Raw genomic sequence first — 17,005 nt, forward strand, 5'->3', positions numbered from 1 at the left:
GATCTGACCCCCTGCAGATCACTGGGCAGAGGAGTTCACCTGGTGATTCGTGCGTCAAGCCCAACAGCTTGTGGGTGAGCTAGAGAGCACATCACCAACCAGTGGGGACTTGGACCGGGGCTGGCTCACCAACCATCCCGGGCTTGGTTATGGAATGGATCACCAACCAGCCAGGGACTTGGATAGAAACCGGATCACCAGCCAACCTAAGACTTGATTAGGGACTGGTTCACCAACAATCCGGGGCTTGGATAGGGACTGGAACATCTAGCAATCCGGGGCTTGGATAGGGACTGGAAAACCAATTAGACAGAGACTTGGATAGGGACCACCAACCAGTCCAGACCTGAATGGGGACTGGTTCACCAACCAAGGAGAGAACTGAATAGAGATTGCATCATCCTGAAGCACCCTGTCATGTTCCTGATGCTTCCTTTCCACTGATGTCATTTTGTAGCAATTGACTATATAATGGGTGGGCCAGATTCTGCCCTCGGTTACATCCTATGCAACCGAAACACAGTGGCTGCAAGAGTCACATCACCTTATAGAAGCTAGTCCACATAGAGGATAAGAGTCCACGCTCCTGCCAGCTAATGGATTAATCCTTTGGCTCAAGTGGCAGAGGCCTGGATTCTGGCCTTACGGACGACCTGTAGCTGGAGATCATGATACAGGTCCCTCCTGCCAGGGCCTTTGTGCACCACGCAGCATTGTCAGTGGGGCATCCCTGGAGAATTCAGCCCTGCACATCTCCCTTTAAAACGACTCTTCCCCACGGGAGCCTTAAACCCTCTGGGTTGATTCGCACTAGAACAAAGACGGCCACCTCATCTGTGTGGCATCATGTAGACGTGCCCTTTGCGCACTGCTCCAGTCCAGCCATGGCAGGGTTAATGGGCTGTAAGTGGCAGGCAAACAGGCGAAGGTGGAGCCAGGGTAGGCTACCGCCTTCCTACTGGGAGCCACTAAAAGTGAGGCAGGAGTCTTCACTTGCACTAGTCTGCAGCTTAGGCTGCATAATTGGCTTGAGTGGAGACAGGGTCACTTCTGGAGCCCGGCTGCTTGGCTCACTACGCTCCTTGGAATTTGTTCTCTCTCTGCATTTACATCGAAGTCAGGGTTTGTTTTGGGGTTTGGAGTGAGAGCTCCGGGATGCCCTGCTGCACAACATGGGCTGCCTTCTTTCTTTGCTTCGGAAATCAGGGCTCTTGTTTGCTCTGCTTTATCCTGCACCTGGAGAAAAGCCCAGCGCCTGATTGTTCATTTGTTTCAAGGGTTTGTGCAGTAAGGAGCGGAGTAACTCCCCCACCTCTTTGCCAGAATCTACAGCGAAGGGGAAACCCTTAAAGGGAATCTCGCCGCTCAAAATAATACATGCCCCCAACCCCCAATCAAACTTGCGCCCGATGCTCAGAGGTCAGAGAACCCAAAACTCCAGTCAAAGTCCAGTTCTCAGCACTTCTGAAAACCAGCCCAAACTGTCCTACCTGTGTTTTTAGCATCATCTGAGACTTAAAACCCTAAGGGCCTTACCCTCAGCTTGTGTCTTTGAACATAGCTCCACTGATCCCACCCTACGGGGTTCTGTCTATGATTTTAACGGCTTCCCACCGCTGGAGTCTTTGCGCATCTTAAATATACTGATGAATTTAGCTTCACCCCACCCCTGCGACGTGGGAAAGTGATATCCCCATGGTACAGATGGGGAGCCAAGATACAGAGAGATTCAGTGACTTGCCCAAGGTCATGCAGGACTTCTGTGGCAGAGCTGGGACTTGAACCTAGAGTTCCCAAGCATCTTCATCACAAGTCCATCCTGCTAAATGTTATTTTCAGTCTTTGCACTTTGCAGGGGTTGGGAAGGAAAAACAGACTAGTTAGTTTCATTCCTAGTGGCTTTCACCCTGCAGCCATGGTGCACTGATGCCCCATGCTGCCCTGTTTGCCTTGCAGGGGGGTGTTTACCTCTTTATCAAAGCTGTTTCCAGCTGGATCTCTTCTCTTTAAAGTCACGCACACATTCCCATGGCTCTGGGGCTTTGTGAAGTGGTAGGTGTCACAGAACAGATGTTTTGGTTCCAATTTGACCATATGGTGCCACCCCTTGAACGAATTGAAATGTAATTACCTTCCTGATCCACATAGGATCTTCCTCTGCAGATGATGATGAAAGGAAGGTAGGTAACCTGATATCTTAGCTAACTCCCCATCAAGAAAGAACCCGCATAAGGCATGGGGGGTTCGTACAGATGATAGCTACTAATGACATATGAATTAAAAATCAAAGCCTTCCCCACAGGGCTCTTGTTTTCAAACTCCAGAATGCATGTGTGACCGACTCTTTGTTTTCTCCTTACTGTCTCTTCCTCTCTCTCTTTTACTGGCAGGTGACTGGGCGAAAGCCAGTAATTGCTCTGAGTGCGATCAATAAAGCAAGGTAATAGAATTACATGCGCTGTTGCCATATTAAGATGTGCTTCTCTCTCTTTTGGTCTAGTTGTTTTCTTTTCTTAAACAGCCTTAAGAACCTGGAAGGGAGAAGGGGCTCTGATGTTCTTTAAAGCTGCTCCAGAAGTTGTTCAGACCCTGGGTTCCAATGTGCTTTGAAGGATAGACCTTGGTTGCAGGGGAGGTTGTCATGTGCTCCCTGCTAGATGCAATTTCAGATCTGTTCAGGCATTTGCTATCAAGTTGTCTGTATGCATCTGACTAGGCTTTCCTCATCATCTATTAGCTAAGCAAGATTTAGGTCTGGCCAGGACTTGGATGGAAGACCTCCACTTAAAGCCCAGGGTTATTGGGGAGGCATTGCCTCATTTGGAGCTGGTTCTTCTATTTAACTTCCTCTCTCAAACTGTTGGGCAGTGCTGCCATGCTCCCATTCAACAGCTGCCGATTCCACCCCAGAGGCCGCTGCATTGCAGGGCTGCGTGAAGCAATTCTCAGACAGTTTGTTATAGGCATTGGGCAGAGGCAGCGGTGCCGAGAGGCGGGTGTCTGGCGAGGCCTAGAGATCTGTGATTAGCGAGGACAGGGCACGCAGGGGCCTTTGCCAAATAGGGGCCTGATTCTCCACTTTCCTACAGCCCTCGATCCCAGTTCGTGGTGGGAACGAAATGCTCCCGATCAGAATGGTAGCATGGGAAGTCGGCTTTGCACATGATTGTCCGGGAGTCTCCAGGAATTACAGATGAATCTCGAATGAAAGATGATGTCATGTAATGAAACCTTCAGGAATACGTCCAACCAAAATTGGCAACTCTATGCACAGGGGTAAATGACAACGCGAGGGGCAAGGCAATGGGGCACCTGCCCAAGGTGTCCAGAGGTGCCTGTATGCAGCGGGCCAGGCAGCATGGGGCCCAGTTCCGTGTGCTTTCTTTATCACCCGTAGGTTGGATGAATGATCTGACCACTCCTCCAGCAGAGATCCATCAGCCCTGCAGGATAATTCATGGCTCTCCCTGAGCCAGTGCTCTCTGCCTTCGCCACGCTGGCAGCTCCTGGGCCAGGAAGAGACTAGAATAGAAGCTCCTTTTCCTGGAGTAATCCCTGGAGATGCGGGCTGCTCTCCTCAGCAGAACTCCCTGGCGGCTGGGAGATTATTTCCATCTCATCTGCCATCAGCCTTGGGCCCTGGAGAGGTATCAATCAAGCAGCTGGGGCTTTCCCAGCCTCCTCTGCAGCCCCAGCTTCTTTAGCGGAGCTTTGAAGAATAAGGTCTGATTTCAGCCTCCCGCTGTCTCCTAGAGCAAAGCAGCCCAGCAGAGTCCATGCAGTACCCCTCTCCTCCTGGAACCCCAAACCTATGGCTCTGATCCCCCGGATCCATCCCTGCACCAGCTCTGGGACAGGTGGAAGCTGCTTGTCCCTCCCCTATTCTGCCACTGCTGGGGGCCGAGGTGCCGGCTACAGCAGCTCTGGAGATGCTCTAACTTGTGCCTTCTGCTGCCAGCGTCTCTCTGGAGCTTGCGGTGGTTGCAGGCTGACACTGCCTTTGTCTCTTGCTGGCTGACCCACCCACGAGCGCGGCCTGGGCCAGAATGTCCTTGAGCAAGGGGTTGTTCTGCACTGCTGGGAATTGACTGCGGGGTGAGATGCAGTCCCTTTGCACCAGCAGCAAAGGGATTAATTCCTCCTTTCCCCTCTCTCCTCCCCGCTTAGCCTCTATCATTCCACCCTTGCTCTGTCCTCCATTGGGATCTGATGCCTTGCCCTCCAGCCTGGGCCCCAGGTCACTGTGCCAGTCCCCTTCCCCTGGGGTGGAGCTGGGACCTCAGTCCAGCCCTGCTTTGGAAGGGAGCTCCAATCCTTGATGTAGAACTCCAGCCTTTGGCTTGAAGGCCCGATCCCAGGTCCGCAGTGCAGAACTCCGCTCTCCATCCCTGGCTGTTGCGGAGACAATCCAAAGACCAAGGGGAAGGTGAGATGGGATGGGGAGGGGACCTTCAGAGGAGGCTATTGTTAGAAGCCGAACATGAAAACAAAAGTCTGGCTGTCTCACCGCTGGCGGCGAACAACTCATCCATCAAAGAGCCATCCAAAGAGGAACACCAGGTCCCTCTGATCTGGCTGCACGTCATGGCAGCTGGGTTCTGTCTGCAGGGGGCTCCCAGAATGAAAGCTAAATCACCCTGCCCGCTGGGCAGAAGGGAGCAATTTGCTGGCGGCGGCGTTTCAAAGGGAAGCCAGGAGGCAGCGCCAGCCAATCCAAGGGAAATGCCATTTACATTTTCTTACATGCTCAGATGCAAGGAGGAGAGAAGAAAAATCGCAGCCGAATGGCTTCATGCACAGCCCTGGCTTTGCCGGAAATTGTTGGGCAGAGAAGCCCTGGGGACCGGAACGGCCACCTCCATGGGACAGATGATGGAGAGCAGCCATTGTAGCAATGTGGCTCTGCCCGGGTCTGCAATCCCAAGGGCAGTGTGCCCACTCAGCCGCCCCAGGGATCCGGCAGGTGCCGATTCTCACCAAGCCTGACTGAGGAGGAAGGATGGTCTAGTGGGCAGGGGCACGGCAGTGGTACTCTGGAGAGCTGGGTTTAATTCCTGGCTTATGAACGACTCGAGTCTCACCTTGGGTGACTCACTTAACCCTGATCTGGGTGCAGGTTTTGTACCAGTATTAATGTGTCAGTTCAGGGTGTGACATTTCACTGATAGTCTTAGATAGCTACAGCCCCTAGCATGGGCACAGGGATAAGGTATAAAGGTGCCTTACACCACTAGAGCTTATTCCCCTTCCCACAGAGGAATAACTATACTGGTGTGAAACACTTTTATCCCGGGATCAGTGCGTCCACACTAGCTGGGTTGGCATCCCTTTAATTACCCCCGCAGCGTTAAAGCTGTAAAACTTTTGTGTGCAGACGAGGCCTTAATCTGCTCTCTGCCTCGGTCCGTCTCTATCCGTCAGGGCACTTCTGGGGCCCTGATCACCGGAGTGCTGGAGCTGCCTGCGAGCTTTGTCCTTGCAGTGCCCCGGAAGGCAGGGAATTGTTATCGCCATGGTACAGCCAGGGAAACGCTAGGCTGACTGCCTCTAAGCTGAGCTGTGCTTCAGGGATGCTGTCAGAACGTGTACCGCCCGGGGCTGACAGGAGCGCCGACAAATCGGCAGGGGTCGTGCCATTCTCTTCTCTTAGCTTCTTATCCCTGGCTCCCTCCTGGCCTGGGAGCACCAGGGTCAGGTATTCACCCGGATTGTACCAAGTTAAGGATGCTGTGTAATGGACGTGTCTGCTGCAAGGGACAGCCCTGGGCCAGAGCAGGGGAACTGGACAATCTCGTTTCCTTGTGTCCAGCTTTGCTGAGTTGCACCCCAGAAGCCCCCAAGGGAGTTCGTAGCATTGTCTGAGTGTGGCTGAGAGCAGGACTTAGCCTAGGAGTCTGATCTTGACAATAGCCCCTTTGTCCTGCCCACTGTTGCTTGGCTTCATCTGTGCACCAAGCCCTGAATCAGCTGCTCCCACCTGGGGGCTTTGTCTTTGATTCTTCCTCCATTGGCAGTGGCTTTGTCCTTGCACAGCTGGTTGCTGGGCCTGTCGTGGGGCAGTGTGAACACACGGAGCCATGTCCACGCATACGCTCACCCATACGTGCATTGCACACGACCGTTCTGGGGGCCGATGGGGTCTGACGTGAGGCGAATTGACGCAGGGCCTGGCAGCACCGACAGCCACCTACACTCCCCCATGCACTATACCCAGATGCGCACAAGTCCGTGTGTTACACACGCACAAGCCCATGCACGACGTGCACAAACATGTTTGCCACCCGTGTTTTGGCACGCAATGGTGCACTGTCCTTGACACCCCCCAAAAAGGTATTTTACACACATACCTTACACACCGCAACACACACACTAGGTTAGGATGAGGTTTACAAACCCCACACCAGAAGTGCCCCTCCCTGACCCCCCTATGTACCCCCAGAAGTGCCCCTCCCTGACCCCCCTATGTACCCCCAGAAGTGCCCCTCCCTGACCCCCCCTGGGTACCCCCAGAAGTGCCCCTCTCTGACCCTTCTGAATGCCCCTCCCTGAGTGCCTCTTAATGCTTCTCCCTGACCTTCTCTGCCTTCCTAGACATGCCCTCGGGGAGGTACCAGGCTGCATGCTCCAAGGAGGGAATGTGACAGAAAGGGGAGAAGATGAGATGGTATCAGGCAGCAACTGAGGGAGCTGGGAACTGCCAGGGGCTCAGGGATGGAGAGTGAGAAATCTCTGCCCAAACCGAAACTCCTCAGACAAACGTAGGGTCTGGAGCGGCTCTGCAGGCCCGGTCTGAAGTTGGCCCAGTTGGCTGAGGTGCATGGCCCCTGTAGGAACCCCAGGAGACGGAAGAGCATGATCTGACCATCCCCTATGATGGCTTCATGGCTGTCGGTGCTGCCAGGCCCTGCTTCAATTCGCCTCACGTCAGACCCTGTTGGTAGGGTTGCCAGGCGTCTGGATTTTTACTGGAACGCTTGGTCGAAAAGGGACCCCGGTGGCTCCGGTCGGCACGGCCATTAAAAGTTTGGTCGGCGGCGCAGTGGGGACCCGGGGCTAAGGCAGGCTCCCTCCGTGCCCTGGCTCTGCACCGCTCCTGGAAGCGGCTGCCAGATCCCTGCGGCCCCTAGGCGCTGGGATGGCCAGGGACTGGGAGGCTCCGCGCGCTGCCTCCGCCCCGAGCACAGGCTCCACAGCTCCCATTGGTCGGGAACAGCGACCAATGGGAGCAGCGGGGGGCGGTGCCTGCGGGCACGGAGGCAGCGCGCACCGCACAGAGCCGCCGGGCCGCCTATGCGCCTAGAGGCCACAGGGACCTGGTGGCTGCTTCCTTGCGGCTGCGGTAAGAGCCACCGGGATCCCACAACCCCCCCCCCCCGCCCAACTCCCTGGCCCAGCCCAGAGCCCCCGCCCTCACCCCCTCCCCCCGCACCTCAACCCCCTGGCCCAGCCTGGAGTCCCCACCTGCACCCCAAACCCCTCATCCCTGGCCCCACCCCCAGCCGGAACCCTTACCCCCCCCAGGCCTCAATCCCCTGGGCCAGCTCAGAGTCCCCTCCCACACCCCAAACCCCTCATCCCCGGCCCCACCCCCAGCCAGAGCCTTCACCCCCCCCACATACCCCATACCCCTGCCCCAGCCTGGAGTCCCATCTTTCACCCCAAACCCCTTACACCCAGCCCCACCCCAGAGTCCACAGCCCCAGTCCACAGCCCTCACCCCTCTGCACCCCAACCCCATGGCCCAGCTCAGAGTCCCCTCCCGCACTCCAAACCCCTCATCCCTGGCCCCACCCCAGAGCCCGCACCCCCAGCTGGAGCCCTCACCCCCTGCCCCCTAACCCCTTGCCCCAGCCCGGTAAAAGTGAGTGACAGTGGGGAAGAGTGAGCAACGGGGGGGGGGGGGGAATGGAGCAAGCGAGGGGCGGGGCCTCAGAGAAGGGGCGGGGCATGGGCAGGGCCTCAAGAAGGAACGGGGCAGGGGTGTTCGCGTTGGTGTGATTAGAAAGTTGGCAACCCTACTTCGCCCCTGGGAACCACTGTCTCCCCTTTGCTGCTTTGTGGCTCAGCTCTGCACATGAAAGGGCCTCTCTGTCCTGCCATCTCCCGTCCTTAATGCAATCACTGCTCCCACCGGCCTGGGGCCCTGGGCCCTGCTCTCTTTCCAGGAAAGAAAGTGAGGTGGGGCGAGAGGCCTAGCAGAGGATGTGACCAGGGGGGTTTGTTTTACACCTACGGAGACCCAGCATTGCCGTTTTCACTTGGACAAGGCTGGTCGAGGTCAAACCCAGATGTGGACCGGATTGACCTGGACTAGCTACAGTGAGGTGAAAACTACCTGCATGGAAAGAGCTGCCTCAGTGTAAACGCCCACCTCTTTCTGCAGTGCAGATAAAGCCGCAGAAAGGAAGGGGGGAGCCTGGTGTGCTGTCAGGGGGGCCAGACAGCTCATGGGGAAAGGTCACAGGCATCGCCTGTGTTCTCAAAGGGGCTCAACCGTTTCCCTCATTTTGGTCTCTGTGCGGGTCGGGGAGGAGTATAGGGCCTGTGTAGCGATGAGGGCGTGTGTGCATGGCTGTGTCATTGGGAGTGTATGGTGGGCATGTCCAGTATTGTGTCAGAGAGGCTGTGTGTGTGTGTGTGTGTATGGATGTTGTGTCATGTCAGTTCGGGTAGCTGTGTGAATGGATAAGGGGCCAGAGAGACGCACATTCTGGTGTATTAATACGTTCTTGCATCTCTGTAGGCATTTTGAGCCACTTCATGCGCTACCAAAATGCACCCAGCTCTGGGGTGGAACACAGCTGGCGCTCAACAGCGTGCATTGCTCCAGAACAGTCTAGCTAATCTTTGGTCTTTCTAGAGAACCAACCACCGTAGGATCTGGTTGTTAAAATACAATAGAAGAATAGCAGAAGTGGCTAGTCCTAGTGGCTGAGCATTTATATACAGGTTTGTTGTTTGTTCTGCCTCCCTTCCTTTTAGCATTTAGACCTGGGGGTGGAGAGTCCCAAACACCTCAGTGGGTGGGCGGGGTGTCAGATGGGCACAGTGCAATTCTCCCCGAACTCGAACTGGGCCAAGACACCAAGGCTAAGCACAGCTCTCTCTACGGCCTTGCTGAAGCTGGGGGTCACTGCCTAGCTACATGGCAGAACCCCGCTCTCCGTTATGAAATCAACACAACCCACTTCGTAGCAGAGTCCTCCCGTGTGAGGAGTGACTGGACCTGACTCTGCTTCACTTGTGAACAGGACCGCAGCTTGAAGTGGAGAGCCTCCAACCCCGATAACTACACACACACACACAATTCATAGAGGACTTACCTGTTGCCAGCAACTGGTCTCCCTCTTACCCACTGCGCTCTGGGAGGAAGGGCGGCTGAAAGCCCGTGCTGGTACGTTCTCCGTCAGCCCACTGCCTTGAGTTCAGCTGCAGTTTGTCCGCTGCTTTCACCACTTCCTCTGGGCTCTCCGCTCAGAGAGTGGCTCCCCTGCCTGCTGCCTGCTTGTTGTTTCCCTCTGTGGGCCAGCAGATGCAGGGGGGAGGTTAATGTTTATTGATCAAGGGGAAAATAAACAAGCGAGAGGGCCGAGTGAGCGGTATCTATTTATTTATTTATTTCAAGTCACCCAGGGTGAAACCGGGGGCCGCCCTCGCCAGACAGAGGCCCAGCAGAAACTCAGCAGATGTAACTTATTAGAAAGAAATCAGCAAATGATTAATTAGCCAGGGCTGGTAGTAAAATCCAGGCCACGGAAAGCGTGACTGTGTCAGGCTCCCATCATCTTCAGCCACCCTAGGGAAAAAGTAGGGGATACAGTGGGGGAAGGCCGAAGGTCTCGCTACAGCCACTCTCTCTGGAGAGGTTTTGGAGCTGAAGGAAAAAGAAAGAGCCACCCACTCCATCCCCATCCTCAGGATGCTGGCTTCTCAGGAGCCCAGTTTCAGCTGTCATTAGTGTGCGGAAGTGCCATTCCCAGCTTGTTCTTGGAGTACAACCTCTCCCCTTCCTCGGTTTGGGCTTTATTGATACAGCTACCATAAAGTTCAGCTCAGATCTTCTCCCCAGACCAGGCTGCTCCTCCCTCTGCACAGCTCAGCCCACACCCTAGATCCTTTCTCCCCAGAGCGCCACTCCCACCTCCCCTCTTTCCAGGTGGGGTAACAAACCGCCTGCCTCGGCCAATCAGCATAGCCCACTTAACTCTTTCCCAGCAGCATCAACACTGGCTATGGGATAGGGCATTTTCAGGCAAAGCCTGCCTGCCTCTTACATTCATAGATCTGAAACCTGGGCTAGGTTCACTGAGGTTGGTAGACCTGGGGCTAGTCCACACCTGGTTTTACACAGGTGACACATGGTCCAAAGCAGGGGAGAATCAGACCCAGGCTTTGGGTTTGACTCTTCACGCAGAGAATGGCATCTCTAGAATGTGGCATCATTATTGTTATTAATCTGACAGTAACACCTCCCGGCCCTGATGTGCTAAGCCTTGCACGTACAAATAAGTAACCCTGAATACCCCCTTAGTGTACGGCACTTGGGCACCGAGCACTTTTACAGCATTTAATAGGGGTGAGACCAACCAGATTCTAGAGCGGTCACTTGGAATATCAAGAGAATGAAACAAAGGGTGAGGTCCCGGCTGTTGCATCCCACAGGTCATTTTATAGGAAGATTATCCCTCCCAGATCAGTTCTCTAGGACTTTCCCATAAAGAAGACTCCACGCGTAGGGCTAGCTCCTGAGCTGATACCAGTTGGCACAGCTCCGTTGATGTGTTAGCAGGTCCACCAGACCTTGGCAGTCTCCTCGGAACTATGTCGATTGATCCCAGCTGGGGATCTGGGCCCCCGCCTCCTATTATTTATTAATGGCGTGGGGCACCATAGGTGCACATGGGCCATTCTAGAGAGAAGAAGGGTTTGAGCTGTGTCCCCAGCAGCTCACAATAATGGAAGCTTTCCCGCCTTCGGTCTCCCCATTTGTGAGCAGTGGGACATGAAGAGGCTCTGGGTACTCGTGCCCAGGAGACACTCACCCTTGGTCTCACGGCGCAAAGGCAGACATAGGTGGGAGGATAGATGGTGTATCCCCTGCAGCAACCAACAGGGTGTAAGAAGATGTCTCTGCTGTGTTGCATGGGGGTTAAAATGGTGAGGTGCATCAGTCGTGTCATGGCATAACCCAGTGCAAGGCAGCCTGATCACTCAGACCTTGAGGAGAAAGGCGACTCTTTTCCCCTTGGGGTGCTGCTTCACACCACAGATACCCAGCCTGTCTCTGAAGGTAGGTGGAAGATCTTTCACACACGTGGAGGGAGTCCATCCATTCCCTCCTCATTGCTGCACAGAAGGAACTGGAGCAGTTTGCCACATGGGATCTGTCGGTAAGTTATAACCCACATTAGACCTGCCTTCCAAATTCATACAGGCCCGCCTCCTAGCACAGGACAGAACCGGTGTCTGGGGCCAGTGACCAAGTTCTCTAGGACGCTATCAAGATGGCTAGTCATGTTGTCGTCCCCTCCTCCCCTTCCCATCCAGCGAGGTGGATCCTCTACTGATTTAAATCCGTATAACTCAGGCTATAAAACAAATAAAAGGAAGTATTCCTTCACGCAATGCACAGTCAACCTGTGGAACTACTTGCCAGAGGATGTTGTGAAGGCCAAGACCATAACAGGGTTCAAAAAAGAACTAGATAGATTCTCTGAGACAGGGACTGTTTTTTTCTGTATCTGTGCAGCGCCTAGCACCGTGGGGGTCCTGGTCCATGATGGGCGCTCCTACGCGCTACAATAATTGATGGAGGATAGGTCCATCAATGGCTATGAGCCAGGATGGGCAGAGATGATGTCCCTAGCCTCTGTGTGCCAGAAGCTGGGAATGAGCAACAGGGGATGGGTCACTTGATGATTCCCTGTTCTGTTCATTCCCTCTGGGGCACCTGGCACTGGCCACTGTTGGAAGACAGGACACTGGGCTCGATGGACTCTTGGTCTGACCCCTTAGGGCCGTTCTTATGTTCTGTACCCCTTGACACCAGTGAGGGGTCTGTGCTGCATGCGGGCGTCAGTCGCTGAGCAGGAAGGAACAGGGAAGGAGGTTACAAGGAGGTGCCTTCGCCAGGGGTGTCGACACTTGACAGCTCTGTGTGAGGGCTAGCAGGGTGGTGTGGTTTAGTGCAGAAAGGTCAAGAAACGTGGGGGTGGAGAGCTGTGATGCAGCGGGGAGGCAGCATTTCAACACAGTGTCTTTCGTTGGTTAGTAAATTTATTCTGAACCAGAAGAACATCTGTCACCCTTGGAAACTTTTTTGTATGTTACAAATGATGCTAGTGAATAGCTCAGGCCCAAACGTTGTTCAAAATACACAGGGGAAAGGTGGGGTTTAAAACCTATTACAACAGAAATAATTTCATTCCTCAGGGCCAAGGCGGGGGATTGCTATGGTCTCCCTTGCAGGGCTGTACACCCAAACGCAAAGGCCTGGTACTGCTTAGAACCTGAAAGGGAACTGACTAGATACAGCAAGTGAAACTCACCAGCCTAGTTTCACTGCCTGAGGCAGGAAAAGAGCAAAAAGAAGCAGCAGTAATAAATGGTGGGAAAGTAAATATGACAATCGAACTCGGAGGAATGCCAGGGAGGGGGCTAGAAAGCAGCACCTCTTCCCTTTCCCCCTCTCCCTATCCCCTGCCTGCCCTGAAAATATCTTTAGAGAGACAAGGTGGGGGAGGTAATATCGTTTATTGGACCAACTTCTGTGGTTGAGAGAGACAAGCTTGCGAGCCACACAGAGCTCTGCGTCAAGTCCACACTGCATACAAACACTGTCTTTGAAATTCTTCTTTGTTGACCTATTTATTAAAGAAACTTTGGGTCTCCAAGTGGGAAGATCAGCACCCAGTTTGTGGAGGCTGTTAGAGAATCAAAGCGTCACAGAGGCCAGAGGTGGAAAACTTAGGGTTGCCAAATTTGGTTGTGTTCCTGGAGATTTCATCACATGAGGACATAATATTTAATTAAAGATTAATCTTTAATTCCTGGAGACTCCAGGCCAATCCTGGAGGGTTGGCAACCCTAGGAAAACTCCTCCCACTGCAGAGAAGTGCAGGATTGTTCCCTACAGTGCCACAGGGTTTGGACTGGCCCGGTTTTAAATGTCTCAGGTGTTGGTGCATCCGCTGCTTGGAAGCTCTCCCAGGACTGCTTGGCATGAATGGGCTGGGGGCAAAGCGAAGAGCTTCCAGTCTGAGTCCCTGGAGATCCAGTAGATCAAGGCAGGGAAGGTAAATCAAGGCCAGTTGGCCTGATGCCAAGGAATTGCTGCCCCACTGCTCTGTCACTGGGAAACCTCCACAATGAGAGGAGTGACAAATTCGGAGTGCCGGACACCCAGGGAGTAGGCCGGGGCTCTTGTCCTGTGGGCGGTCACATTTTCTGGGCTGTGTGTTCCAGGTCCTGGTGTCCGGAAGGCAGCCCTGGGCGCACTGCATCGTCCCCGAATGGAGGAGGCAGGTGGTCGGGGCAAGTAGGTGTTGGGATCCATCCTGTTGTAACGGCCTGGGCCAGGCGTTTGGGACAAGGCCTCAGAAAACCCACCGTGTTTGTTCCACCCTGAGCTGGTGACACTAGGGCTGGACGGTTTGCTGGGGACCCGGGAGCCCAGCAGCAAGGGGAGAGTGTAGCTGTTCGGGGCAGGGACGGGATCCGCCCGCCGGTACTTGGTACGAGATCCCATGGAGAAAGACGGCGGCCTGCGCTGGGTGACAGGTGGGGCTTTCTCTGGACTGTACCTGCCTGGCCCGGGGGTCTGTGGCTGCACTGAAGGAGACACAGCGGTAAACGCTAAAGCAGGACGCACCAAAGCTGACCCCTGTGTTGGCTCTGACTCACCCCTGGAAGTGGCCTCAGCCCAGGGCTGAATGGGCCACTCTCACCCTAGGGGGGCCCACCAGGCTTGAGCGAGGAACAATGGCGGAGGAGTAGCTTGCCCTGAGGATAAAGAGAGGCCCAAGGGCTGCTAAACCAGCCCCTTTCCACACGCACTGCATTCAATTTAAAAGCAACCCAAAATGAGCTGCTGACGCGACCAAACCAGGCACACCAACTCCTAGCCCGATGGAGGCTTTTGATGCTCTTCCACTCACCCACGGTCTTTGATCTCGCCAGCATGGAATAGGACGGGCCTCCGCTCCTGCCAAAGCGAGTGAGCTGCGGGTCCACGTAATAGCAGGGACCTGGGCTTGAATCTTTAAAGTACACTGACAACAAAAGGGAAAAGCATAGAGCAATGGGGCGGCTGGGAAGATAGGACCGCGCTTTCTCCTATGGAGTGGGCCAAATTCATGCCTGATATAACTTCAGTGGGATTTTACCAGGGATGAATTTGGACACGGGCCTGTCGGTCACATCTCAGTTTGATTGTGCATCCACACCGGGCCATACTCTGATCTGTTACGCTGTTATACTCCTGCTGATTTCCATGGAGTCATTCTGGATTTACACTGCCCTGAGATCAGACTCCGGCCCATCCTAGGGAATGAATCTGGAGTAAATAAAGGACTTTGATTTCCACTCACGTACACTGGTGTAAATCAAGCCCTCCACTCCAGTCAATGGAATCACATCTAATGGAATGATCACATCAATGGAATCACATGTAAAAGCCACAGCTATGAGATCAGATCTAGGCCTTTGATCATTTGTAAGCAACATCAAGAGCTTGACAGGGCTGCAGGGGAGGGCAGGTCTCTAGCCCTAGTTCTTCTGCTGCTGATCTTAGGAAAATCCGTTTCCTCAGCTGTGCAATGGGGATAACAGGTTTCAGAGGAGCAGCCGTGTTAGTCTGTATTCGCAAAAAGAAAAGGAGGACTTGTGGCACTTTAGATGAAGTGAGCTGTAGCTCACGAAAGCTTATGCTCAAATAAATTGGTTAGTCTCTAAGGTGCCACAAGTCCTCCTTTTCTTAATGGGGATAACGTTACTCCCCTGTTCGTTGAGATCGACAGCTGAAGAGTGCCTGTTACAACTCGCGGCCACAACACTCCTGGGCACGTACAGGCATAACCTCCACTAATCAGGCACGTTTCTGTCATGTTTAGTCGCGACAGGTTTTCAAAATGACAGGCCATTGGAAGGGGCCAGCGGGGCTCGCTGCTTTGAGGCTAAGGTCTGGACAGCGTGAGGGCTGCATTCAGAGATGAGTGGCAGCAGCCCCTGATGGTCGTGGGCCTGCATTTCAATGACCCCTCTGAAGCGGAAGTGGGGAGGGGATGCAGTTTGGCCAGGAGGGGTATGGCGCAGGGAGGAAAGGTGTATTGGTTTTCATTACAAATCCTATTGAGCTTGAGAATAATGCACTTTTGGCCTCTCACCTCTGGCTCCCTGCTTCACCCTGTGCATTCTTGTTTTGGAAATAAACAGCGGTCAGGTGTCCTACGGTGTCTGTGCTCTCAGCCTGCTCAGATGAGATAATGCAGTTTCAAAGTTACCCTGTTCCAGCAAGCTCGTGGTTACAGCAACACTGTACACAATGGCAAAGCACAAAAGATCCGTGTGCAAGAAGTTCTCCTAGACACACACACACAGAGAACACCAACCCACGCATGGGCGATACACACACAGGACACAAACCTACATATGGGCAACACACACACAGAAAGCACACACACCCACACACGGGTGATACACACACACAGAACACACACACATAGGTGATACACACACACACATGGGCAATACACACACACACAGGTCACAAACCCATATATGGGCCACACACACACACACAGAACATACACCCACGCACGGGTGATACATACACACGTGAGTGATACACCCACCCACACATGGGTGATGCACACACACACAGAACACACACACACACGGGTGATACACACACAGAAAGAAAACACACATACACAGATGGGTGATAAACACACATAGACAGGACACAAACCCACACATGGGTGATACAAACACACACAGATAGTGACAGGATACAAACCCACACTGGGGTACACACACAGAGACAGGACCCAAACGCATGTGGGCCATATGGAGGGGAGGTATACACACACGGGTGCAGTATACACACATTTGGACTCAGTGCCTGAGAAGATGCTCTGAGGAAGGGCCGGGAGGTGGGTGAAGTGACACTGGATACGGAGTGGAGGGAATTTTGTGTGAGGGGGGCACTGGGAAGAATATGAGACTAACGTTGTTCGGCCCCAGGCTGTTTCAGAGAGAGTGGTTCACAAAGACTTACTGACATTGTTGAGCCTCCTGTGAAAGGAATAAGCTGGGCTGGTTAACTTGGTGCAGTCGTGGTTGACAAATCCGACAGTTGGAGGGAGACGGTATTGTCCCGGCCCGGGACCTGGCACAAACCAACAAAATGCACATGAGTTAATAATATGTCAGAAAACCAGGCTGCCAGCAGCAATGTAGCTTAGTGGTTAGAGCAGAAGAAGCCAGGACTGCTGCGTTCTGTCCCTCGCTCTGGAAAGGAGTGTTAGCTACTGATCTGAACCCAGGACTGAGTGCTAGGATGCCTGGGTTCTGTGCCCAACTCTTGGAAAAAGTCCGAGCTGGTGATTAGAAAAAAAAAGCTAGGAATTCCTGTGTACTACCCCAGACTCGGCCACTGACGCCAAGGATGACCTTGGGCAAGTTGCTCAATCGCTCCATGCCTCAGTTTCCCCACCTCTAATGCAGACACAGTGAGCGTTCTCTATCCTCCAAGGGGGACTTGACAATGAAACTATTTCGTATTTGCAAAGCTCTCTGAGATGCTCAGATTCAAAGGCACCAGAGAAACATTATTATGTTGCTTCAGCCCAGTGGAGTTTCCATATAGGAAGCTGCTGATTGATGCCCGCACAGAATCCCTGGTGCTGTCACATCAGAAGAGAGACTGACGACACAGTTCTCTGAGACAGGGACTGTCTTTTCCTGTATCTGTACAGCGCCCTGCACCATGGGGGTCCTGGTCCAT

At 53.7% G+C, this 17,005-nt stretch overlaps 1 protein-coding gene across 1 annotated transcript; it reads right to left on the reverse strand.

Moving 5' to 3' along the window:
• Positions 1 to 13,294: 13,294 nt before the first annotated feature.
• On the reverse strand, positions 13,295 to 17,005 carry CIMAP1D (CIMAP1 family member D; the record flags this gene model as incomplete). The annotated part of the gene is made up of 4 exons (XM_084614909.1): positions 13,295 to 13,830; positions 14,157 to 14,270; positions 16,277 to 16,387; positions 16,987 to 17,005. The coding sequence occupies 4 exons, from the start codon at positions 17,003 to 17,005 to the stop codon at positions 13,349 to 13,351; spliced, it is 726 nt and encodes a 241-aa protein (XP_084471035.1). The 3' UTR covers positions 13,295 to 13,348.

The sequence above is a fragment of the Lepidochelys olivacea genome (genome assembly GCF_965140295.1).
Source record: "Lepidochelys olivacea isolate rLepOli2 genome assembly, chromosome: 25".
In the NCBI taxonomy this organism is placed as follows: Eukaryota; Metazoa; Chordata; order Testudines; family Cheloniidae; genus Lepidochelys; species Lepidochelys olivacea.